Source organism: Sceloporus undulatus, chromosome 2, assembly GCF_019175285.1.
Source record: "Sceloporus undulatus isolate JIND9_A2432 ecotype Alabama chromosome 2, SceUnd_v1.1, whole genome shotgun sequence".
Lineage (NCBI taxonomy): Eukaryota > Metazoa > Chordata > Lepidosauria > Squamata > Phrynosomatidae > Sceloporus > Sceloporus undulatus.
Window position 1 is genome coordinate 18,847,510 of NC_056523.1, and position 26,306 is coordinate 18,873,815.

Consider the following 26,306-nt stretch of genomic DNA (forward strand, 5'->3'; position numbering starts at 1 on the left):
TTTATTTTAAAGACATAAAACAACCTAATGCAAAAGGAAAAACAATGACCAAATGTATGATTTCTACTGTATTTACTCCCAGCCTTTCCATTAAAATGCCCAACGGCACTAATAACAATAAAAATCACAATAGAAAATATTCCAACCACAATAAGCAGTAATATAGTAAACCATAAACACACACACACACACACACACACACACAATATCAGATAAGAGCAGATTTAAAACGTTTTTAAAAGGACAGTGAATTGAAAACATAATGCAAGGTTGCAGTGCTTCATGCATTTACCTGGGAGTAAGGCAGGTTGAACACATGGGGGTTTACACAGGTGTGTGTATTGAAGTGAAATGTTAAATTACAAATATACATTACAATGCCAAATGGCAAAGAACAAAAATTTGATTCAGTAGGCCAAAAACCTGTTTCACTTGAAAGGTTCTTTCCTGCCAGTATCAGGAGACCTTACAAAAAGCCCAACTTACTATTTTGCTCATATTTCAGGAACAAAGTAATAGTTCTGCGTTGGTTGATCCTGTCAATACCGTACTTATCTATAAGAGCGTATCTATAAGAGATCCTTCATCACAAGTCTCCTTCCAGACTCTCCCCAGCTGATCATATTCCTGGCTGGCAGAGCAAGCATGAGTCAGTATTGTTCTGACTGGAGATAACACAGGAATTCCCCCCGCCCTGCTTCTTCTCAGTTTGGAAGGAACCAGCAGCTCTCAACTAGGCTGATAAACTGCATGGCTGAGTCCAGACTTGGCACTCATTTGTCCTTTCACAAGCTTGGCTGAGAGGGCTCTGCTCCTCTCATTTCTACAGCCTGTGTGGGGAAGGGTGGTGGAAAGCATAGCCAACCACCTCATAGTCAGGCAAAGCCTTGACTTGGTGTGTTTGTGGTCCTTACTTCCAGGATTTGTTTTGCAAAACCAGAAGCAATTTTGCAGTCACTTCCGGTTTTGAAAAAAGTGAAATCCCATTCTGGGAGTGGGTGCACTTTATAGCTGGTTGGTGAGAGGGGATAAAACCCTTGCTTCAGGGACTCTATGGACTCTTTTCTTTTGGTAAAATTTACTGATGCTGCTTCTAACCTGCACTGCAGAATTAATGCAGTTTGACCCCCAACTGCCATTGCTCAATGCTATGGAATTTGCCCCGGGTCTGTAGTTATGTGAGACATTTAGCCATCTCTGTCAACTCTGGTGCCACAACAAATTACATATCCCAGTACACCATAGGATAAATCAGAAATGACTTGAAGGCACATAGCAGCAGGAACATCAGAAGTTGCAACAGCAACAGTACCATTGGACCATGATGTATAACTGGGTCAAAACCTTTCTGATTAGTACCAATATGCCAAGTGTCCATAAATCATTCTCAAGCCCTATCAGTGCAATGTCATTTCTGATCTGATTTGGCACTCAACCAAGAGATGTTCCAAGGGAAATAGAGTAACTAAAATGGTGAAAGGTCTGGAAACTATGCCCTACGAGGAACGACTTAGGGAGCTGGGGATGTTTAGCCTGGAGAAGAGAAGATTAAGAGGTGATATGATAGCCCTGTTTAAATATTTGAAGGGATGTCATATTGAAGAGGGAGCAAGCTTGTTTTCTGCTGCTCCAGAGAACAGGACCCGGAACAATGGATGCAAGTTACAGGAAAAGAGATTCCACCTGAACATTAGGAGGAACTTCCTGACAGTAAGGGCTGTTGGACAGTGGAACACACTTCCTAGGAGTGTAGTGGAGTCTCCTTCCTTAGAGGTCTTCAAACAGAGGCTGGATGGCCATCTGTCGGGGATGCTTTGATTATGATTTCCTGCATGGCAGGGGGTTGGACTGGATGGCCCTTGTGGTCTCTTCCAACTCTACGATTCTATGATTCTATTATTCTATGTAGCTTCCAGTCAGTTGTGTATCTGCATTATACAGTTATAGCAGTTTCATGCCAGTTAAACTATAATGACTTTCTCCTGTGGAATCCTGGGAACTGTAATTTGGTGAGATAGTTTGAAATCTCTGCTGGAGATTCTAGTGCTGCAGTTGAGAGTAGAATAGAGCTCTCTGGCAGATAATTTTTTCATCTAAACTACAAATCCCAGGAGTCCATAGGATGGAGCCAGAACAGTTACACTTTGCAGTGTAGATGCACTCCAGCTGGAATACCAAATCTCTCAGGAAATGGAGTGATGCTTCAAGGATTTCATGTCATTACAGTGCTCCCAGGCTCTGCAGTATTTCTCTACTAAACACTTGTCAGCAGGGAGGGAGATGCTGCCAGCTCAGAGTTTCACATAAGTTTGCTCTCTTCCTTCAGAGCTAGTGAGAAATCAACTCTCCAAGGAGATAGATCCACAGGGGTAGGCCAGATCCTTCTTGTCTGTGAGCTACTGATTGCACATTCCTAAATTATCCAATAAGTGAAATTGTGATCAAAAAAATAAAATGTTTTCTATATCTTAATATTGAGTCCAATATCTGAGAAAGGTGCTCCTTGACATCAGCATCAACTTGATAACCCAGTTGGTCAACATCTTGGCCTCTCCTTTACTGTTGCTTTATTTCTTATTTCAGTTGCTCCAAATCCAGGTGTGGAACAGACTTGAGACTGCAGTTTTTTTCCTAACCAGTGTTTTGTGAAGGGTGAGAAGTCTCAGTAGAGCAATCGAAAAGAGGAAAGATGGCCAATAATGAAGATAATACCCAAACACAGACTTTTCCTTTGAATGGAGATTACAATCCAAGACCTGAAGAAGGTAATGAGAATCTCTCTCTTGGAGGTAGTTGCTGAGATACAAGGCCAAACATATACATACATGAGCCCACCAAATACTCTTTTTCTGGGGAAAACAGCTTAGGTGTACCCCAGGCTAGCTTTAAAATATCAGCATTTTTAAAACCTCCTTCCAAGGTCACTAAAATGAGTATTCAGATTGTTGGGGGCAATTAGCGTACAGTTGTAAACTGCTTACACACTGCTAGTTCAGTATGAAGCGGTATATAAATGCAGCTGTTTGTTTTTTGTTTAACAAGCTTCAGATACATAGCCTTTCCATTTCAACTAGAACAGGGGTGGGAGTCATGCTCAGTCCAGATGTTATTGGACTTCAAGTCTCTGTAATCCTAGTTAGGATGGCAAATTGAGATTAATAATGGGAGAGATGACCTGATACCTCTGGAAAGTTTCATGAAAATGTGTGTGATAGAGGAGGGAGCTGTCCGTTATTCTATGCTCCAATTCCCCTGAGGGATGAGCCACACATGGACAACCATTTAGATTATGAGGATTTTCAGACTTGCCTGCAATCGCTGTTCAGTCATCCTCCAAAAGCAGCTGAAAGGGATAAGCAGCCTGTTGTTTTATACATTGGTGATGCTGGCTGGGCCAAACCATCTGGAGGACAACATGTTGGGGAAGGCTTACTGAAAGGAAGGGAAGTGTGAAGTGGGGAAAGTAGAGAATACACAAATTGGTATTCATGGATGCTGCTTGGCATTGAAAGGAGGCAGGGTTAAGGCACAAGCAAGATGGAGTAAAACCTGAGCAGAAACAAAAGAAAGTGGATTTCAAGGTAAGTATGGTCTGGGAAGCGAAGGGACAGGTGTGCTAAGAATGCTCCCAGACACTACTGATCCAAGATTTTTTTTTTATGCCTAAAGTAGAGGCCAAATGCTCCCTGCTTCCTAGAGTGAGCACTTAAAATGTCTAACTGTCCTATTCAGGCACCTCTGCCTATTCTTTGCCTACCTACTGCCTGGTGCTACAAGTTAAGTTTGCTCCACTCTTCTGCAAGCCAGCGGGGATACATATGTATCTAAATGGTTAATAAAGGACAACTCCATACATTCTGGCCTTATTATTAGCATTTATCTGTAACAGAAAAGGAGTCCATAGCTTTCAATGCATTCTCAGAGGAGTATTTTTAACCCCCAAAGGTTGAGAACCACAGAGTTAAAGCAAGAAGTAAAAGCCTCAATTTAAAACATTCCAAAACCTGTCAAATTTCAAATGGGGTTTTACTTTATACAAAACTTACTGTATCAAAACTTGAAATATCCCTGTTCCTTCCACTGTATCAGGATGAGTGCTGATGAGTCTGGTTTCTTTTTTAACTTCTTTAAATATTTTTACAGGTACAAGGAGAGAGAAGTGGCTTTCATATGTCCTGACTGCATCTTTAATCATTAATGTTGTTTTCATCGTTAGTACAGTGGGTAAGCAGCCCAGATTTTAATATTATAATAATAATAATAATAATAATAATAATAATAATAATAATATTTATTTCTATACTGCTTTTCCACAGTGATCAAAGTGGTGAACATAGTAAAATTATTAAAACAACATAAAATTAAAACCACATTACATTAATTACAATATACAATTAAAATCCAATTCATAGGTGTATGTAAGTGAGAGGGAGAAAAGGGGATCATAGAATCATAGAATCATAGTTGGAAGAGACCACAAGGGCCATCCAGTCCAACCCCCTGCCATGCAGGAAATCCAAATCAAAGCATCCCCGACAAATGGCCATCTAGCCTCTGCTTACCTCCAAGGAAGGAGACGCCACTACACTCCGAGGGAGTGTGTTCCACTGTCAAACAGCCCTTACTGTCATGAAGTTCTTCCTAATGTTGAGGTGGAATCTCTTTTCCTCTAGCTTGCATCCATTGTTCTGTGTTTTAGTCTCTGGAGCAGCAGAAAACCAGCTTGCTCCCTCCTCAATATGACATCCCTTCAAATATTTAAACAGGGCTATCATGTCACTCCTTAACTCTCTCTTCTCCAGGCTAAAGATTCCCAGCTCCCTAAGTCTCTCTTCATAAGGCATAGTTTCCAGAACCTTCATCATTTTGGTGGCCCTCCTCTGGACATGCTCCAGTCTCTCCACATCCTTTTTGAATTGTGGTGCCCAGAACTAGACACAATATTCTGCTTAAAGCAGAATAGAGTGGCACTATGACTTCCCTTGATCTAGACACTATACTATTGATGCAGCCTAAAACTGCATTGGCCTTTTTAGCTGCCGCATCGCACTGTTGACTCATGTTCAACTTGTGATCTACTTGGACTCCCAGATCCCTGTCACATGTAGTTTCATTCAGCCAGGTGTCCCCCATCCTATATATGAAAAGGCCCTCTGAGAAGTAGTAACATAACATATCTCGAAGTAGGGACTTCGAGCAGGTTCTTCCCGGTTGTTCTGAGAGTGCGGGGTGGATTATATGGGGAGATGCGGTTCTTCAAATTGTTACCCTTGCAACTTAGCCTTTGATCTAGTGATTGTACTTCTATAGTTCTTTGTCATTTGGTAGAAGTTCTAACCTCCTATTTGGACTTCAGCTAGTTTTGTATCATTGCAATACCAAGTGATCCTTTCTCTTTTTAAATTTTTAAGTTACTTTTATTAAACATATACTCTTAAATTTATACTCTTTACATTTACAAACATAGAAACATATAAAATTACACAACTACATACCAGTACCCCATATCTTCTCCTTACAAAATTCCTCCATTACTAATATCCACCAATCAAGTATCTCTTCAATATACCTTCTATACTTCCTCTCTAACCCATTATAGCGATAGCAATAGCATGTACATTTCTATACATTTTCACTGCATTCAGTACTCCATAAGTAGTTAAGAGTCTGTAAGCTAATTGCCCCAATAAGCTGGGTACTCATTTTACTGACCTATGAAAGGATGGAAAGCAGAGTGGACCTTGCAGCCCGGGATTTGTTAGGAAGGATTGAATTAGGGGAATTATATGAGAGGCGTGTCCTAACAACGCACGCAGTGGGGTCGTGTCCCTATGTGTATACCAGAGGTCGTCTAGTCCACCCCCAAGAGACAGAGACTCGAATGCCAATGAGGTGCAATTAAAATATAAACATTTATTAAAGTCACACAACAAAAGGGATCACACATGCGCACACACACACATTCAATGCTAAAGCAAGGGAGGGGTGAGTTCGGGAGTAAAGGAGAAAGGATAGAGGCACCGTTGGGATATTTACCTTCGAAGTCTTCTCTGAAGCGATGGATTGAGGGATGGTGGATGGTGAGACATGGCTGTGGGAACGGGAAAGGAAAGCAGAGACCGCAGTGGCTAGGAGCAGAATTCCGGCGGGCAAAGCTAACTAGAGGCCCGAAAGACAGTGAGCTTGGCTTTGCTCAAGTGATTTCAGTAGAGTAAGATGCTCTAGGAACTCAAGCTCAGAGTGAGATGCTCTACAAGCAAGGTTTCAGGTTTGGAACTCAAAGCTCAACAAGCCCAGAATTAGGCTCGGAACTTCTGCTCTACAAGCCCAAGGAAGGGCTGGAAGCGGGGTCCTTATATACTGCTAAACATAACCTCAGGCTATGGCAGCCTGGCGAACAAAGGCCTGATGACTTTATCTTTGTCTAAGTCTAAAGTTACACAATGGATACACAAAGCAGAGGTCTGCCACTTATTCAGGAGGGGACAAATATCTAGATGGCTGAGCCGTTAAGTTAATCACTGGCTCATTAAGGAGGGAGCTACAGCTATTGTCCTCCTTGTCTCAGGTAGCTTGCAAATCTGGTCTAGCAACTCCCAAACTGTTGCTGAAAGGTTTAAATCTACCTTTTTTTACTGTGACCATGCCTAGCAAGGCGGCTGGCTACGTGGTCTGCTCACTTTTGGGTTAATGGCGGCTAGTGATGGGGTCAGTCAGGGGTCATGGTTTCAGACTGCATGGCACCCAAAATTTATATAAAACCATACTTGATAACAGATTGAACTCAAAATGTTGTGGCTACAGAACAGTTGGCCCTTCTTATAACACAGATTTTTTATACATGGATCCAAGCATCCAAAGTTTGAAAATATTTTTTAAAAGTATAAATTTAGAATCAGAGAATCATAGAGTTGGAAGAGACCACAAGAAGGGCCATTCAGTCCCTGCCATGCAGGAACTCTCAATCAAAGCATCCCTGACAGATGGCCATCCAGCCTCTGCTTAAAGACCTCCAAAGAAGGAGATTCCACTACACTCTGAGGAAGGAGTGTGTTCCACTGTTGAACAGCCCTTACTGTCAGGAAGTTCCTCCTAATGTTGAGCTGGAATCTCTTTTCCTGTTCCGGGTCCTAGTCTATGGAGCAGCAGAAAATAAGCTTGCTCCCTCCTCAATGTGACATCCCTTCAAATATTTAAACAATGCTATCATATCACCTCTTCCACTAAACATCCCCAGCTCTCTAAGTCATTCCTCATAGGACATGGTTTCCAGACCCTTCACCATTTTAGTTGCCCTTCTTTGGACACACTCCAGTTTCTCCACATCCTTTTTAAATTGTGGTGCCCAGAACTGGACACAATATTCCAGGTGGGGCCTGACCAAAGCAGAATAGTGTGGCACTATTACTTCCCTTGATCTAGACCAGGGGTAGGCAACCTGTGGCCCGCGGGCCGGATGGGGCCCGGAAAGGCCTTGGGACCGGCCCCAGCCCGGTCCTGCCGCTGATTGCTGCCGGAGCCTTTGGCCTCTCGCGTGAGGGTGTGGGGCCTTTGGCCTATCAGGAGGAGGCGGGTAAGAGGGGGCAAGTGGCAGGCAAGGGGGGCAATTGTCTATAGAAGCCTCCGAAACATGCATTTATATTAACATTTAAAAAAAAAATCAGCTAATTTTTTGCGTGTCCTCCATTTTTTTAAAAAAATGTCTTCCATTTGAAATTTTTGTCCTACATCTGTCCCAGTTTATTTATTTATTTAATTTTTTTTAACAATTATTTACTTATTTATTTTTTGGCTTTGGCCCCCCAGTTATCTGAGGGACAGCAACCCGGCCCCCGGCTCAAAAAGGTTGCCTACCCCTGTTATACAATGTCTTTCTGACACAGTGATTGTTGAAGTCTTTATTTATTTTATTTTATTTTCCATATACTAAATACACATTCCAGCCAAACCATAGCTTTTCTGAAATTGAAGGAGATGCCAGTCACAGATGATGGTGAAACGTCAGGAGTAAACTCTTCTAGAACATGGCCACATAGCCTGTAAAACCCCAAAAAACCACATAGGATTTCTCCGTCTAATTCGATCAATCTTCTGAATTTATCCAACCACGTGAGACTACATGCTTTGAAATATATTTTTAAATTTGGTATGTCTAAGCTACCTCTTTCTTTTGCATCTTGCCAAGTGGTCCTTCTGAATCTTTAGCTCCTGTGATTACAAGGATCTATTGAAGAAGGATGCTTATGATTAATTGGAAAAGGGCTTCAACTAAACTACCACTAAATTTCATATAGTAGAGCAAAGTGCATTTGTCCTGCAGTCGCAGCATGAATGAAGTCATTTCAGTTGGTAGCTCCTTATACATGAGGTAGGAAACACCTAAGAGCAGCCCAAGGAAAACTTTCCATAGGAAAAAGAATTATACAGCAATGTAAACATGTGGATTTGCTTTTCACCTGTCCCCCACTGAAGAGTTCAAAGTGCATGTGTGTGCATGTTTAATGTGGTTATCCCTAGGCCCTGGAATTCCCTACCCTAAGAGGTAAGAATAACATACCCTCTCTACTATATTTCCATAAACAGGTGAAGACATTTTTGTTTTGAGAGGCCTTTGTGGACTGAAGATGTAGGAGAAATGGGCCTTGTACAATGTGCTGAACTTTTTTGTTATGTTTGTTGTGTTTATGTTTTAATTGCTTTTAATTTTTTGAATCGTTTAATCACTTTTTACTATTAATCATTATTTTGTGAATTTTTAAATCTGTTGTAAGCCACTTGTAAACCCAAACTGGTAAAAAGGTGGAATATAAATGGAATAACAACAACAAAACATGTGAAAGCATCAGCTTTTCATAATTAACAGATTGTACAGTGCCAGATGAAGCTGGCTATTCTTATCTAGTCAGACTTCTCTGGCACACTAACAGGAGAGATAGTGTGATTCTACTTCAGCCTGATTACTCAAGCTTTCTTTATGTTGGAACTGATGGATACAACACTATATCTAATACTTGGAACCCTTCTCTGTTCTAGCAGCATTGCTTCAGCAGTCATCTTGTCCAGCATCTTGTCCAGCATCTTGTCCACCTGACTGGATTGCACACCATGAGAAATGCTACCACATTTCAAAGGAAGAAAAGGACTGGAACTCTAGTCAAATATTCTGCAACTCGCATGGAGCCTCCCTGGTTAATATTGAAACTGAGGAAAAGGTGAGAGTTGCCACAACCCTACTCATTATTGACAGTCTTTTTCTAAGTTATATTGTGGTTTTGTTTATGACACTTGATATTTAAGCAGCATGAAAAGCTGAAGGGTTTCCATTAAACCTTTTTAGATGCAGCCATTAAAAAAAACTGTTAGGACACCAGCTGCATATATCTAGTGTTTTAAATGGGACATGTTATTTATTTTACCACTTTTTACAGTAGATATTCTGTAAATGTGCTGTGATGGTAAAAACTGGCAGAGAATCTAGGAAGGTAGTAGTTCTGCTCAGTCAATTGTTTGAATGTTTTGAATTTATTTATATGCATCTGTGACATGGGCATGCTTGACTTTTGGCTGAAGAAGTATAAATAAATATTATTATGCTTGAGGCATTAATGGCATTGAATATAGCAGCTGAAGAGTTCTAACACTCTTGTGTTCTTTACAGGATTTTTTGATGCTCCTCAGAGGGAAAGATATTTATTGGATTGGCCTCCGGAGAGACCCAGGTCAGCCCTGGAAATGGACAGATGGGGAAAATTGCACGTGAGTATTGCCAAAACTCATGATTAATGAAGAAAGAACAACCTGTTGCCAGAACACATCCCTGAAACATCTTTATCTCATACTGTCAGTTTCATCAAATTTTAATCCATGTGTGGTACAAAAAAGATCCTACTGAAAGCTGGCATAGTGTAACACTCCACTGGTGTAACTCCACAGGACATTTGAAAGAAGCAAGATTGCCAAACTTGTATGAAGAGTGGTGCATCTAAACTGTAGAAATAATGCAGCTTGACACCACTTTAAGTGCTTTAGATCCATCCTCTGGGGTCCTGGGCTCTGTATTTTCACAAGGTCTTCAGCCTTCTCTCTCAAAGAGTGCTGGTACCTCACAAAACTACAAATACCAGGATACTGTAGGATGGAGACATGACAGTTAAAGTGGTATCAAACTGCATTATTTCTACAGTGCATATGCACCCAAGTTGTGTCCAGGGATCATTCTAGAAATGTCTAAGACTGGTATGTACCTTATGTTTGCGTAAGGACTGCCTTACACAAATCCATAAATTAGTACTTGCTGCTGCAGAGCTTAATTTTTCCTCTCTTTCCTTCTCATCCCTTGCTCCTTGTGCACCCTGTATTATTTAGATTATAAGCCTGAGAAACTGTCAAATTGTCAATATCTAAGCCACCCTGGAATCTTTATGGCTAAAAGTTAGTATATAGATGCTATAAAGAACTAAGCAAACAAACAGTGAAAGTGGCAGGTAGTACTAGCATAAGTTTCCAAAAGAATTCCAAATACAGTTCCTCTTGCAATTGTGTCCTGGGAAAGCGGGAGTTCACAGAAGCCATGTGTGTTGTGGTGTTTCCTGAACAAATTAGTTGGCCAGGAACTGCAATGTGCGAGGTTTAAATAGATCAGAGTATGCAGTCTCATTGCTTTATCCCAGCAACTTTGAAAAGGTCGTTGTTTTCTTCAGCTTGCACATTAGTTGTTATGGAATAGGATAAGTGGTGTGGACACAGGCCCCCATTTCCACTCCCTTCCCAGCGCTCCATAATTGGTACATTTCCTTCTGTTGAGGGTGCTGCATTGTAAATGATTAGTGACAAGTGTGCCAAATAAAACCACTACTTGATAAGAAATATCTCCACATAAACTGGACCTTGCGGGAACAATTTATTTACTGTATATACTCAACTATACGTTAACATCATGTATAAGTTGAGGGCAGGTTTGGGGGCCAAAATTATGGATTTTGATATGATCTGTAGATAAGTCAGTGATAAAACCTAGAGGTATGTAACAAGCCAATGTAATTGAGCCAAGATGTCAATGAAGATGGCCATTTAATTCTTTGATAGAAAACAAAACCTTTGCTTAACTTCTTCTTCTGTTTCAGGATAGAGGTCATGGGAGGGGATGGTGGAAACTGTGCTTATTTGGATGATGAATTCAAACCCAGCACATCAATATGCTCCCAGAGTCACCGTTCGATCTGCTGCAAAGCTGCAATGCACTGAACAATGGAAAAAGAAGAATGAAGGACCTAAATGATTAAACATCCGTATATGGACACTCTCAGCCCCATGTTTTCTGAGTCTCTTTTCAATTTGTGGCCCAGTGAAAAAGAGGGACAAAATCTCAAGATGAAACAAGAAATAAGGAGATTACTCTTGTAGACACCCAGTGAGTTTTGCCCTCTGCAAAATTAAAGTGGAAAGGGCGGGGAGTATTAAATATCTGAGAGCTTTAAATACAAATAACATTTTTTTGTTTCAAAATAACTATGAAAATGTTTGGAAAGAAATTAAAAGGGACTTTAAAAAATGGAGAAAATAAAATTTATCCTCGATGTGGAGAATGACAGTAATAAAAGAAAATATTTTGCTAATGCTTTTATTTATTTTATTTTCAAATAATTATAAATAATAAAATAAAAATAATAAAACTTTATTTATACCCCATCTCTCCATCAGGATTGAGTCATCTTACAATAAAATCCAAACAATATAACAGTAAACCCACTTATTCCCTTCCCCTAAAACATTTATTAAGTAGCAATCTATGTTATGGGATAGAATTTGGGAACAAAGACATTTGAAAAATTTATCGGTACAGATTAAAGAAAATTATTATAAATTGATTTGGAAATAGTATTTGACTCCAGTGAGACTACATAATATTAATAAGAATAACTCAACATTGTTGGAGAGGCTGTCAAGAAGTAGGGTCATAAATGCATATGTGGTGGCAATGTAAATATGTACAAAATTTGGGGAAAAGGTGATATTAGAAATAGAAAATGTTTTGAATATAAAAATAGAAGCCTGAGTATAGTTTTGTTATCATCATATAACTCAGAAAAATGGGAAAATAGAAGAAAAAGATTTGGTAACAAATTTGCTTACAGCAGCAAGGTTAATTATAGCAAGGTGTTGGAAAACGAAAATAAATGTAGAAGTGATGGATTGATATAAAGAGGTATGGAAATTAGCGATTAATGATAAATTGACATGTAAATTGAAAGTAAAAAAAGAACTATGGAAAAGAAATGAAAATAAGATGGAAGATTACCTCCACGAGATGAACTGAAATTCTGGATGGAATATAAGGATGAAAATGGCTCTGGGGAAGGGGGGCACTGAGGTGAAATATAAAATAACTTGTTAAAAGTTACACAATCCGCCCCGCACCCTCAGGACAACAGAGAAGAACCTATTAGATTACCCAAAGGTCAGATTAACAACTATGTATTTCCAAAAGAGCATACACAGTTGTGGCTCCTAGGTTATGGAACAACTTGCCAGAAGAGATTGGCCTCATCTCAACCCTAGATGCCTTTAAGAAGGCACTAAAGATGGATCTCTTCCACCAGACCTTCTATGAAGAACTGTAGAAAACCTCATTTCCAGTTCATAACATTATAATCTGACTGATGTTTTGTTGTTGTTATAATGAAATTTTTATATAGTCTGATGTTTTTATGATATGTATTTTAGATATAATTGTCATTGTATGGATATTTTTCTGGTTGTAATCCTGCTTCGATCCACTGGGAGAAGCGGGGAAATACAAATAAACTTTATTATTATTATTATTATTATTATTATTATTGTTGTTGTTGTTGTTGTAGGAATATATTTATATATAGAAACACGATGTGTATTGTATATATTAAGAATATTGATAAATAAAAAATATAAATAAAAAATAGCATTTTATGTTAAAATAATCCTAAAATAATCCAAGACGGGATGGTGGGGTTACAAGGTCTACAATGTGATGGTACATTCAATGGGTGGCCGGGTTTCATTATTCAGGAAAGGGCTGCCAGAAGAGATCCATCTTGACAGCCTTTATAAAGCTGTCCAGGCTGGTAGTATGATGGATCTCCTCCGGCAGGCCGTTCCATAATCTGAGAGCAAATGAAGAAAAGGTCCTCTGGGTAAACGCAGCCAACCTGATCTTCATAGGCTGCAGGAGATTCTTCCCAGAGGACCTGAATGCATGGGGTGGGTTATACAGAAGAAGAAGGCGTTCCCATATATAGGTTGGACCCAAGCCATGAAGGGCTTTAAAGGTCATTACCAACACCTTGTACTGAGCCCAGAAACTAATAGGCAGCCAGTGGAGTGATTGGAAATCACTGCCGTTACTACTAATTTTCCAACTACCACTACTAATAAAAAACATGGCTAACGGAGTAAGTTCATCTGGGGAAGTGAAGAGCAAGAAACACCACCGCACAAAGCAATCAGCGATGCTGTGCAGTGGTTTTAAGTGACCCTGAAAAGAAGTTTCATGGCACCCTTATAAAGGCTGCTGCTTTACCATATCTTTCTTGTGCACCAAAACTTTGATTGAAAGCCCCCCTGCCACCCCCTTTTTTCCCACCCCCCCCCCCATATTTTCCCACCCCCCAGGGGGGGGGGCATACTTTTGGAATCACGTCACTAAACCATACCTGGCCTAAATATCCTAACGGCTCCAGATCCCATCTCATCTTGGAATCTAAGTAAGATCAGCTCAGGGTAATACTTGGATGGGAGGCAGTCAATAAATATCAGTTGCTATAGGGGGTCTTGGAGATGTCTCATTCATAGGATTGGCATGAGTCAAAGTTGGTTCAAGGGCAGCTAACAATAACAAAATATAAAATGACAAAATCAAGGCTTGCTTTTTAGAATTAATTTTTTTTAAAAAAATTCAAGCCATGGATGGTTGAATCTGTGGATGCAGAATCTATGGATACAGAGGGCCAACTGTAACCATTTGAGAATTTTGCACAGAATATGTGCTGAATTAATAATAATAATAATAATAATAATAACAACAATTTATATTTCCCGCCTCTCCCTGTGGATTGAGGCAGGATTACAACATAAGATAAAAATACAAAAGAGTACAAAAGCATAATAAAACATATATCAACCCCTAACCCTCCCACCATTACAGATAATAAAAATTACAGATAATAAAAATAAAATAACAGTCAAAATAATCACACCAATAGCATAGTCTAAAATAACTGGAAGAGGTGGACAGATTGAAGGTGTATGGGGCTATCTTTCTTTGATAAGACTTCAGAAACTACAGTTTTCAAAGACTTTCGTGCCACAGGAAGATAATTGCTAAAATCACTTGTCATGTCTTTTGAGGAGAATATTAACAAATAATTGTGTGCCTACAAATCAGTGCATTCAAAGATGGGCTGTGTGTGGAAGTATAAGTATTCATTCATTCATTTGGAGTATTTATACCCACTCTTATGCCACAAAGGCTGAGTCAATGGTTAATTAGAAGAGTTCCCTGCCTTCAGGTTTACAGTCTAAAAAAGATAAGACACAAAAGGGGAAGGGAGTGGCAGTGGAGAAAGGGATCACTTCCAGCAGTTCTTCTCTCCCTCTGAGGCCTGGCCCATGGCAGATGGCATGGAGGGAGGGCTCTCCTTACTCTGGGTTAGGCCTGATGGAGTTGGGCCTGCTTCTCTCCCTCTGAGGCTGGATGGATGTATTGAGCCAGGACAGTTAAAGTAGTCTCAAACTGAATTATATCTGCAGTGTGTTTTGGGTTCAAGTCTATGAAAGCTCATTCTGCAACTTCTTTCACACAATTTTTTGCTCCGCAGTTAGTCTCAAAGGTGCTACAAGATCCCTTTGTATACTGATAACAAGAATGTATCTGCTAATACAGAAAGAGTGCTCCACTTCAGCTACAAACTACATTTACCCAGCTGCCTTGTCTGGCTTTTCCATGTGCTCTACGTGGGGTTGCCCTTGGAATCTGTTCAGAAACCTCAGCAGGCATAAAATCCTGCAGCCAGGCTTCTGACTGGGGCTGCCTACTGGGGTGATGTGACTCCCCTGCTGAAACAGTTGCACTAGTTACCCATCCATTTCCAGGCCAAATTCAAGGTGCTGGTTTTGACCTTTAACACCCTAAACAGTTTGTGTCCAGATTATCTGAAGAACCTTATCTCCCTGTACAAGCCAACCCAAGTGCAAAGATCTGCAACAGGGGCTTTCTCTCAGTCCCACCACCTTTGCAGGTGCAGTTTGTGAGGACTTGGAAGAAAGCCTTCTCCATGGCTGCTCCCAGACTGGGCAATTCTCTTCCATTGAGGTCAGGTTGGCCCTCTCCCTGCTCTTTTTTTGCCAGCAGCTGAAGATATTTTTTATTTACACAGAAAGAATAATACACAGGAGAAATGAAGATTACACTTTCTCTCAGGCCCACCACTTTTGTTTGGTGGCTGTATTTTACTTGTGTAATGCAGCGTACTGCTTTAATATTTTAATTGGTTTTTTACTGGCTTTAACTCTGTGCTTTTAACTTATGTTTTAATACATATTAATAATATTTAATTTTTTTAACTTTTAGTTTTATACTTTTAAAATTATTGGAAGCTTCCTTGAATGCCATTTAGGGAGAAAGATGGAGTATAAATCCTTAAAATAAAATAAAATAGAAGGGCTTGTTCCCAGCTTCCCCCAAGTTTCTCTAGGGTCCCAGGTCTCTCGGATGTCCTCTGTAGTGAGGCGACCAAAAAGGCCTCTGTCCAGCTGTTGCTCAAATGTTTTTCCGCCACTCTTCACTCCCCCAGAACTAGAGTCTAAAGGAGACACTTGCAACCCTTCTCCTGTTAGCTTTTGTGTTGTGTTTCCTTCCTCCTTGGAGCTGTTCCACGTTCTTTTATTAGCCTCCTTGCCACACCTCACTGCAGAGGCTTTAACTGAGGCCAGCAGCCAGCGAGTTCTCCCTTTTCTCCTACATGCCTACATGCAAAGCTATGCTTCTGGTGAGTCCTACTCTTCTGTACCTAGTTTGGATTTTTCTCAGATCAAATCTTGTGTGATGTCTTGATTGTGTGAGGTGTCTATGTGGTTCTCTCAGAAGTCCCGGCAAAAAGGAAAACCAGAATTTCTATATAGAAATTATCTCCAACAATCACTTTAGTTACCATATGCAGTAAGCTAAGTACTGTATTATAAGGGGGAATACATTGTGATAAGACTATACAGAAATGGAAGGGCTCTTTTCAGATGTTCATTTTGATTGCAAAAAAGTAACAGTGAAACTTTTAACCCTCTTTTTGTATTCCAGCAAAATGGCTGAAGATGCTGACTGGTGACATACTACACCTTGCAAAACAAGTATACAGGGTAACAGCTAATGGAAGGAGAGAAATATGAGTTACATTAGTCGTGTACAAGCTGAGAGTCTCTCCAAGCAAGAGAAAAATCTCTCTGTAAGTGTCAGGTTTTGTTCCTGTACAAGCAGATTTTATTTTGAAGAACCACATGATGTATTGTTCAACCCAAAGTATTTCTTGCGAACTTCCAGCATTATCAAAGACTTTTTATTCCTACTTTCCAGGTCAGTTTAAATTAACACAGCATTTTCTAAAATGAAATGTATCTCTAGTTGGCTATTTGTAATCTCCCAAAATTAAGTACTGTGGCCACTGCCAGTAAACATAGACAGCTATTTTTATGAGAGCCCAGATTCAGTGGAGATTGAGCAAAGGAAATAGGAATGTTAGCACTAAAACAAAATTTTCCTAATGCTTAACTAGCTTAATATCGCTAAAGCACTGTAGCACTTTAGCACTTTGCCTATAGCTTCTGAATAATAGTAATGACGGCTGAGTGGAAATTTCACATCTTCATGTTCAATTTCTGAAATGTTGCATGAGTCTGGATGTGACACACGATCAGTGGGAGGGGGAAGAATATAAGGGAGAGGGGAAGGAGGGAAACTTGGGGTATTTTACAGAAAGAGTTCAGATGCAAACCTGAGAATATGTAGGTAAGATCAAAACAAAAAGTATTGGGGGGAAGTTTCAATATTTCTAGAATCTTTTCCCGGTTTTTGGATATACCATGTCTTATCTCTGCCCTTGTACTGTTGGTACACATCCAGGCATCAGGTATGAACATGCTGGTGTTCTTAGCACACAGAAAGAGTTTGTTCATCCTGTGATTCTGATACTTTGTGGTTCAAATGATTTTAACAAGGCAACAGTATTTGTTACAAAAAGATTGGATAATTCAAGCAGATCTCCGCAGAAAGTGGATTGGGAGGTTGTACCTTCAAAAGAGTTTTTCTCTAGTGAAATGGTGTTTTCTGTTTTCTGTAAAGTTACATTTCACTCAGTGTGTGTGAAACCCCTGAGTTTGCTTTGCTTCTCCTCCTCTCCTTGTCTATATCTTATAATTTTTAACAGCAGTGATGAAGTGCAATGCCATTAAAAACAAAGCTGTGAATCAAACCATTTTAATGCCCCCTCTCTCATGCTTTTAAAGGTTGACTAGGGCCTTGACTTCACTGCAAAATAAAACAGTTTGACATTATTTTAACTGCCATGGCTCAATGCTATGGAATTCTGTAGTTCTGGGAAATATTTAGTCAGAGAGGTCTGTTCCCCCACCAAACTACAACTCAGAATTCCATACCACTGAGCCATGACAGTTGAAGTGGTGTCAAACTGCATTATTTTTGCAATGCAGGTACAGCCTAGGTTGAGAAAACAATTTCTGATCTTGATGTTTCAATTTCTGTAATATGTGGTCTGATTAAAAGTGAATATTTTAACTTTTTCTCTGTCACTCTCATTAAAATAGCCACTTGTACAGTGGACCATTGCTATCCACTGGGGTTTGGTTCCAGGGACTCCCATGGATACCAAAATCTGTGGATGCTCAAGTCCCATTAAATACAATGGCATAGTAAAATGGTGTCCCTTATATAAAAAGTCAAAAATAAGGTTTGCTTATTTAAATTTATATATCTAAAAATATTTTCAAGCCATGGATAGGATATTTGAATCCATGGATAAAAATATCAGTGGATATGGAAAGACAACTGTATTAGGACATTTAAAAAGTTCTTTTTATGGAGGTGTTTCCTCTTTCAACCTCTTCTTTACTAATATACTACAGTAGTCTCTTGGTATTCACTGGGGTTTGGTTTCTTTATATAAAATGGCATAGTAAAATAGTGTCCCTTATATGAAATGGACAGTGCTGTAATTAATCACATTTTGCTCTTTGGAATTTATATATTTTAAAAATATTTTTAAGCTGTGGATGGTTGAATCTATGGAGAAGGAATCCGTGGATACAGAGGGTTGACTGTAAATAGTAAGAACAATGTACCATGTCTCTAAGGATGAATCAACTAGGGGGGAAATGTGGTAAGACTTGTCCCAGTTTTAAAACTAAATGCTACCTGATAATAGTCGGTAAGAATTAGATAAATCATTAGGCAGTCATTCCGAGTGACCAAGTCAAGGGGAACAAACATATACCACATCCCAGTGGAATTTATAGAAAACCCTATAACAAAAATGGTTCCAGCATTTTTGGAACCAGCTGCCAGATGTCAGTGAGCAGCTCCTATATCTTTTTATTCAGGAAAAAGAAAGAAAGAAAGATGAAGGAACATAGAAAAGTTGACAGTCCATGCTGAGTCTGGAAGCACTAATGTCACCTTGCCTATGAGGCTAAGGACTTTATCACAAGAGGCTATAAAAGTGGAATTTTAACAGGATAAAAGTGTCTTTGGTGCTTTACAGACCGCCCCAAAAGGGCAGCCTGCTGGCGCCACTTGTTGCTGCGTCCGGGAACCGCAGCGGACAAATCACGTGATTCCCGGACACAACAAAAAAGAAGCTGCAAAATGCAGCTGCTTCTTGCGGCGCGGAAATGGCGCCGCAAGTCGCCAATGGCACACTCGCATAATCATTTCTGCTGCGTGACATGCGGATGCTAGACATCCGCGATGTCAAAATGGCGGCGCCCATGTAGAACGGGCGCCGCCATTTTGTACGCACCAAGTGCGTACTAGGGTTAGGGGCGTCCGGAAAGGACACCCCTTTCTAACCCTAGTACGTGCACGGCACATACTTTTTGCCTGTGCAGAACGGGCCTAAGACAGGTACTTATCACACAATATTGTGTCTATCCTGCTGCTGCCTTGCATACCACGTGTTACCGTTGTGCACCTTTTCACTGAAAGGCAAAACCCACCAATAGACTCTCAATCTCTCTGCTATTCCATTACTGTCTTTATGTGATACTTCCTTTCTGCTGCGATTTATTATCATTATTATTATTATTATTATTATTATTATTATTATTATTATTTCTGCTGCAATTCCACTTCTCAGGCCTTCTCATACATGGTGTGACTAGGTGTGATTCTGCTCTTCTCTCCCTCCCTCTTGCAGAGATAGCTGTTATGTACATATTTACACAGCAGCTGGTTGCAGTCACTCATTTCTCGCTTCCTCCTGGAAGGCAGCATTTGGCAGTGTGGAAAGTATATCACACAACCATGGAGCACCAAAGTGCTATTGTGGGGAAAGTGTGATACGAAATTATGCCAAACCTATATGCTTCCATTTGTAAACTAGCACGATTGTGGCAGAACAGCAGACTGGTGTGATAAAGTCTTAAATGAGACTATAATTTCTAATGAAATTACCTTTGATGCTACACAACTGCAATGTCTGGAAGTCTTTTAAATGTTTTGTTTCTGATTCCAGGACAACCAAATAAGGAAGTATCTACTTGAAAACCTGGAATGCTGATTGTACTCAAAGAAAAGATGGAGTCTGAAGAAAATGCTGAGTCAACCGTACAAGAACAAGGGGTCCACCTTCTTCATGAGGTTGCAGAAGGCACTACAAGAAAGGAGATAGCACGTAAAAACAAATTCTGGTGGCATCAAGTAGTAGGGACTTAAATGATTTAGCAAGGGCAATAGAAAAAATAAATATACATGTGCAGTATGCCAGCTATGCTAACTGTGAAGTTTGTGTATATATTTCCATTTTTACATTTAAAAGAAGCATAGCATTTTGGAAGTTTCAGTAATTTTGCTCCCAAATCCTCCCCCCCCCCTCGGCATCCTCTAGTGGGTGTGGGGGCATTTTAACTGTTTTTAGCCTAACCTGCTGGGACATTTTAGGTTCAGGAGAGGTCTTTCTTAACAACATTGTCTTTCTTAATCTATTTTAAGAATGAACTGTTTTAAGAGTTGTTGATGTGTTATATGAAATATGATAACTTGGATGATTCCAAATTGGACAAACTAAAGTGAGTGATGTATTAATTCTGTCCAACCTGGCCCATTACAGGTTTTCACACAGAATTGTCAATATTTGAGCTGGAAAGTGTCATGTGAGGAATTCCTCTATCTTTTATTCTCTTGCAAAACCAAAAAAACCAAAACCCAATGATATTTTATTATAATATTATATTTTCCTAGTTCCGCTATTTTATTATGGAAGATGTTGCACAAAGGTTTAAATGAAACAGAGTGCAAATATACTGATTTTAACTGTCAAAACATTATTGCCTTCCAGTTTGGTCACAGGGTATAAATGTATCTTTTAGTTTTATTATTTAAATTTTACAGTGGTGAACTTCTTCTGTCTCTTTCTCTTGCCTTTTTTCTTTTGGCAAATTATTCTTTCTATATTTTGTTTATGAAGCCAGCTTTTGAGTTCTTCCTCTTTTTAATTGATACCTAATTTAACTAATGATTTTGATTACTTCCTTTCCCCTTATGATCTAGCACGGGATAAAACCAAGGAACAGCAATCATTATGGATAAAGATAATTATAGGTGCAGCTGTCCTGCCAGTTGCGTACCTTGCTCTCTTCTTTATAACTACAGACTTTATCTTGCATAGTAAGTTACTCATACTGTGATTATTCTCTCTTGAAATTTGCTTTATTCTCTTTAGAGCCATTGTGGCGTAAGTGTTTTGAGTGTTAGACTGTGACTCTGGAATCCAAAGCTGGATTCCCTACTCAGCTATGAAACCCACTGGGTCAACTTGGGCAAGCCACATAATTCTCTCAAACTCAGGGGACTCACAATCGTAGAGTTGAAAAAAAGCTGAAAATCCAATGGCAAACCTCTTGTGAAGAAATCTTGCCAAGAAAACCTCATTATAGTTTCACATTAGGGTCACCATAAGTCAGAAACGACTTGAAGGCACAGAACAACAACAACAACAACAACAACAACAACAACAAACCACATTCTGTTTCATCAGTAATCATTGTGGATAAAGATAATTATAGGTAGATACCTATTCCATTATTCCCTGGCATTCAGTCACTTGAATGCTTAAGTGCTTTGCCAAAACTAGTAAGGTGATCTTGTTAAGTTAGGAGTGGAACTTTTACCCTGTCATCTAGTCCCCAAAAGATAGCCGAGAAGCTAGCTAGGGAAAAGCTCCTGAGGGTGGGGCATTGGCAACAGCTCTTTGGTTTAGCATGATTCATCTAGGAGTTCTGGACAAAATTATTGGTGATCATACAAATAAGAATGAGCTAGGATTACACAATGTACAGTAGGGCATTGTAGCAATAGATGCCAAATAGCCCTTAGCACATAGCAGTGACATTTGAAGAGGAGCACTGAGTACAGATATTTGTGAATCTTAAAAGCATCCAAGCCAAGATGGGGGAGTTGGAGTGCTTGGTTCAAAAGGAGAATGTACATACAACAGGGGCATACCCCGAAACTGTCCCAGTTTGTCAGATTAATCCTCTGTCACAGTGGCATTACTCAGGAGGTTGTGGTGGTGTGGATTGCACCGGGTGACACTCCAGGGGGAGTGTCACCTGGTGGGGTAGTACACACAAGACATGGAAGGCAGGGAGCGGGAGCTGCTGAGACAGCCAAGCATGCCTCCTACCTCACTGCCACGGCAAGAAAAAGCAAAATAAAGAAGAAGCCACAGTAACAAAACTTAGCATTTAATATTTTAAATGTTTTAATTAATTGTATATCAGCTCAGGCGCCCTGTGGGTTGGGAGGCAATATGTAAATCCTTAAAATGAAATAAAATAAGCTAGAATATACAATGTATAGATTAAGAAAAAGTGATACTATGAAGATTATCACACAAGGTTTTACTGCAGGAATAAGATGTTATAAATATGTCCAACAGGAAATGAGCAGAGCCAAAGGAGCTATGAAAGACAACATGTTTTTCTACAGAAACCAGACAGCTTGCACAAAGGGGGAGTCCAACAAAGGAGAAATGTGGCAATAAAGAACCCAACTTTAATTGTATCAGAAGCAATGACCTACATGTTATCCACACAAAGAGATGTGTTATATTCAAATGACCACTGATGTAATAAAGACAGCAAAACTAGACTGTTACTTGAACAGGCAAAGAATGTCTATGATAAACTATCTCTCCTTTTTTACTTGCATAGGCCCTATACAGACAGGCCAAAATAAAGCTGCTTCGGGTCACTTTGGAGGTATGCTGTTTACATTATGCATGCGTCCCAAGAGTCTGGAAGCTGCACCAAAGCTGTGCACCAGTCCTTTTGGCTTTTGGGCTCTTAATATGCATGAATTATTTAAACAGAATACTTCCAAAGTGACTCGAAGCAGCTTTATTTTGGCCTGTCTGTATAAGGCCATAGTTAACTTTCTTTCTGCCTATGTTTCCCAAAGGGGAGTGTTAGGCAGGCCACTGTCTAATTTTCTGTTCTTTTCCTATCAGGAAAATACAACGACCCAGGCTGTGGTTGCATTTGTCCAGTGTGCCCAGATGACTGGATTGGATATAGAGGAAAATGTTATTACTTTTCTTTGGATAAAAAGAACTGGACCTCAAGTCAGAACTTTTGTTCTTCACAGCAGGCCTCCTTGCTCATTTTCAGTCATAACAGAGAAAAGGTAAGAGGCCCAAATAATTTGTCTGCCATAGAGTTATCCCATGAATGGCTATATTCTGTTGATGAGGCTGAAGGGCAAAGTGCTCATTGCATACAAATGTGATGAAATTTTTGGTGGCTCTATTACATTAACAATGAGTACGAAGACTATAGACTATTTGGTTTCTGAATCTTTCACAACTGACTGGCATCAGCTATCCATCCCTGGGTGCCAGAATTTTCTTCATCCGTGTAATTCTTCCTATACTCCCATGTTAAAAACATTTCCACTGGCTCCCAGTTTGTTTCCGTGTGCAATTAACAGTGCTGATGAGTTGTAAAGACCTTTATGGCTCAGGTCCAGATCTGTTGCAGACCATCAGGGACGTAGCTAGGATTTAGGAAGGGGGGTCCAGACTAAGTGCACCATTATAATGGGGCTTGAGTGTGGCGGCGCGCAGCACACACCATCATTTTTCTATGGAAGGGGGGGTCCGACCCCCGATCCCCCCCCCTGGCTACGTCCCTGAGACCCTGTCCGCTGCCTGGTCTTCTTGAGCCCTGAGATCTCGGAGGGACTTTCTCTCAGTCCCACCCCTTTCACAATCATGGTGGTGGGGATGCAAGAGAGGGCCTTCTTGGTGGCTGCCCCAAGACTCTTTCCCGTGAGGCCAGATTGTCCCCTCCCTACTGCCTTTCTGTTGTCAGGCAAATACTTTTGTATTCTGGCCGATGTTTTAAGATAGAAAAGTTTAAGAATGGGGTTAGGAGGTGGCTTAAACAGAACTGTTTTTAGTTTTTGTGTTTTTTTCGGGCTATGTGGCCATGTTCTAGAAGAGTTCTTCCTGACGTTTCACCGCATCTGTGGCTGGCATGCAGCCACAGAGCTGGTGAAACGTCGAAGGAAGAAACTCTTCTAGGATGCCAGACCAATGCTGGTGAAACGTCAGGAAAAACTCTTCTAGAACATGGCCACATAGCCCGAAAAAAACACAAAAAATATGGATGCCGGCCATGAAAGCCTTCAACTTCACACTGAATGTTTGTTAAACAGTCAAATAGTTTTTAATTTGTAATTGCAATGTTCTTCTTTTACTAGGATTTGAAATATTTTAATATTGAGATTAGTTTAATTCTATTTTAATGTTCACTTGTATGTTTTTAACTGTATTGCTCCTTTAAACTGTAAGCTGCCTTGAGTCCCAGTTTTGGAGAAAGGTGGGATACAAATAAATACAAAACAACAACTACAACATCATTAGCATTATTTGAGGTTTATCAGACTCAAGTTTTGGACCCTGCAATTGCGCTAAGAAGTGTAAAGACGTTGCAAAATGACTGTTTCGCGCAATGTCTACCAATGCTTGCTTTTCCGTCATTCCCCCGTAACGTTATGTTAGCGCTACAATAGCGCGACGTTGCGCGGAAAAGTTGCGATTCCCCTGTGTGAATAACGCGTTGCGGAACTATTTACTACACTCGTTCTTCCTTTTGTCTTCACATTTCGCAACAACATATTTGCGCATGCGCCTTGGGGGTTTTGGTGGCACTCCTGACCTTTTTGCTTCCGGGGGGGAGAGGGGGAAAGGGGAGAAGCCCCTTCCTGTTTCCTGTTTTTGTTCTGCAGTGTGCAGAGGCCCCTGGGGAAAGGCAGTGGATGATGGGATTGGTGGAGGCAGAGGGAGGTGCAGATGGGCCCCTGGGGAAGGCAGTGGATGATGGGATTGGTGGCAGTCAAATAATGGGGGCCGTCAGTATTTGATACATCGATCTATATATATTTATATATACATATATCTATAGCTATCTATAGCTATCTATCTATCTATCTATCTATCTATTCTGTTTTGTTTATAAGTAAATATTCACATAAAATGTATTGATACATACATATATATATACACATACATGTATGTGAGTATATATATATAATTATATATACACACACACTCACCTACATGTATGTATGTATACGAGCACCCATTTGAATATATATATGTATATATAGATATATATAGATATATATCATACATACAGTAGTTATATATATATTCACATCATGTATGTTCACGCATGCCTATTTGAATATGCAGATGGGCCCCTGGGGAAAGGCAGTGGATGTGGGATTGGTGGCAGGCAAATATGGGGCAGATTAGGGCCTAGAAGAAGACAGTGGATGATGGGATCGGTTGCAGGCAGAGGGTGCAGATGGGCCCCTGGGGAAAGGCACTGGTGACGGGATGGTGGCAGTCAGAAGGGGGGTGCAGATGGGCCCCTGGGGAAAGGCAGTGATGATGGGATCGGTGGCAGGCAGAAGGGGGGGGTGCAGATGGGCCCCTGGGGAAAGGCGTGGGTGATGGGATTGTGTGGCAGGTCAAATAATGGAGGCAGATAGGGGCAAGGGGAAGGCAGTGGTGATGGGATTTGGGCAGGCAGAATGGGAGGTGAGATGGGCCCTGGGAAAAGCGCCCATTTGAATTATAATGTGTGTGTATACACATATACATATACCTATATATAATAGTTATATATATATTTGCATACATGTATGTTCCGCATGCCCATTTGAAATATGCAAGGTGGATGCCCCCAGGGGCCCCTTTCAGTGGCAGCTCCTAGGTGTCTGTGAGGAAAGAGATGTGGCTGGAATGGATGACCCCTAGGGGACCCTTAAATTTCTAGCATCCTAGGTGTTCTTGCAGGGCAGAGGAATGGGGCTGGAATGGATGCCCCTAGGGACCCCTTTCATTTGCAGCCTCCAGGTGTCCATGCCGGGGGAAGAGGAATGGGGCGCGCCTCCCAGGTGCTGGAGTGGTGACCCCTGGGGGTTCCTTACATTGGAAGCCTCTTAGGTGTTCATGCAAGACAGAGCACCCCCCCTTCCCCGGGGGGAAAAGGAAGGAAGGCCACCGGAAGGGAATGGGGTCAAAAAGCAGCCCAGCATTTGTGGGAACTTTGCAATCAGTAACATTTAGCATTACGTTGCGCTGCTGCCTACTACACCAAACCATTTCGCAACACATTTCGCAAGATAACGCGAGACCCTGGCCTGGCTTCCACTTTACCCGCAAATGCCCAAAAGGGGGAGAATGACGCTTAAACTATGGGAGCGTTGCACAACGGGCTCCCATAGAAATGAATGCGTCTGGAAGAACATCGCGCTTTTGCGTTATTGCGCAAACGTTATGATGCTAACATTGTGCGATAGGAGAGGAAAAATCGCCAAAAACTCACGTCTGAAACCTCTATGATGCATCCATTAATGCCTGGGGCAATTTCATATTAAGACATTTCTGCCAGCCTGCCCCTCACTTCCCCATTCTCTGTTAGAACAATGTTCTTAAAAACAATGGTAAAAAATATTTTGTATGGCTGAGATTGCTGAG

General features: G+C 40.6%; 2 protein-coding genes and 1 long non-coding RNA gene across 5 annotated transcripts in view; 2 read left to right on the plus strand and 1 right to left on the minus strand.

Moving 5' to 3' along the window:
* Positions 1-26,306, minus strand: part of LOC121924382 (killer cell lectin-like receptor subfamily F member 1) — a 111,413-nt gene that overhangs the window by 71,612 nt on the left and 13,495 nt on the right. The window lies entirely within an intron of this gene.
* Positions 2,587-11,900, plus strand: LOC121924384 (C-type lectin domain family 2 member D-like). 2 transcript variants are annotated; one of them, XM_042455820.1, is made up of 5 exons: positions 2,587-2,765; positions 4,144-4,224; positions 9,034-9,212; positions 9,659-9,756; positions 11,124-11,900. In XM_042455820.1, the coding sequence occupies exons 1-5, from the start codon at positions 2,690-2,692 to the stop codon at positions 11,242-11,244; spliced, it is 555 nt and encodes a 184-aa protein (XP_042311754.1). In that variant the 5' UTR covers positions 2,587-2,689; the 3' UTR covers positions 11,245-11,900. The 2 variants fall into 2 exon arrangements, with proteins under 2 accessions (XP_042311754.1, XP_042311755.1); XM_042455821.1 differs by having other exon boundaries at positions 9,037-9,212.
* On the plus strand, positions 15,932-20,922 carry LOC121924385. Of its 2 annotated transcripts, none has more exons than XR_006102581.1 (4): positions 15,932-16,022; positions 16,328-16,600; positions 19,773-19,931; positions 20,807-20,922. It is a non-coding gene; the product is annotated as an uncharacterized LOC121924385 (long non-coding RNA). The 2 variants fall into 2 exon arrangements; XR_006102582.1 differs by having other exon boundaries at positions 16,328-16,472.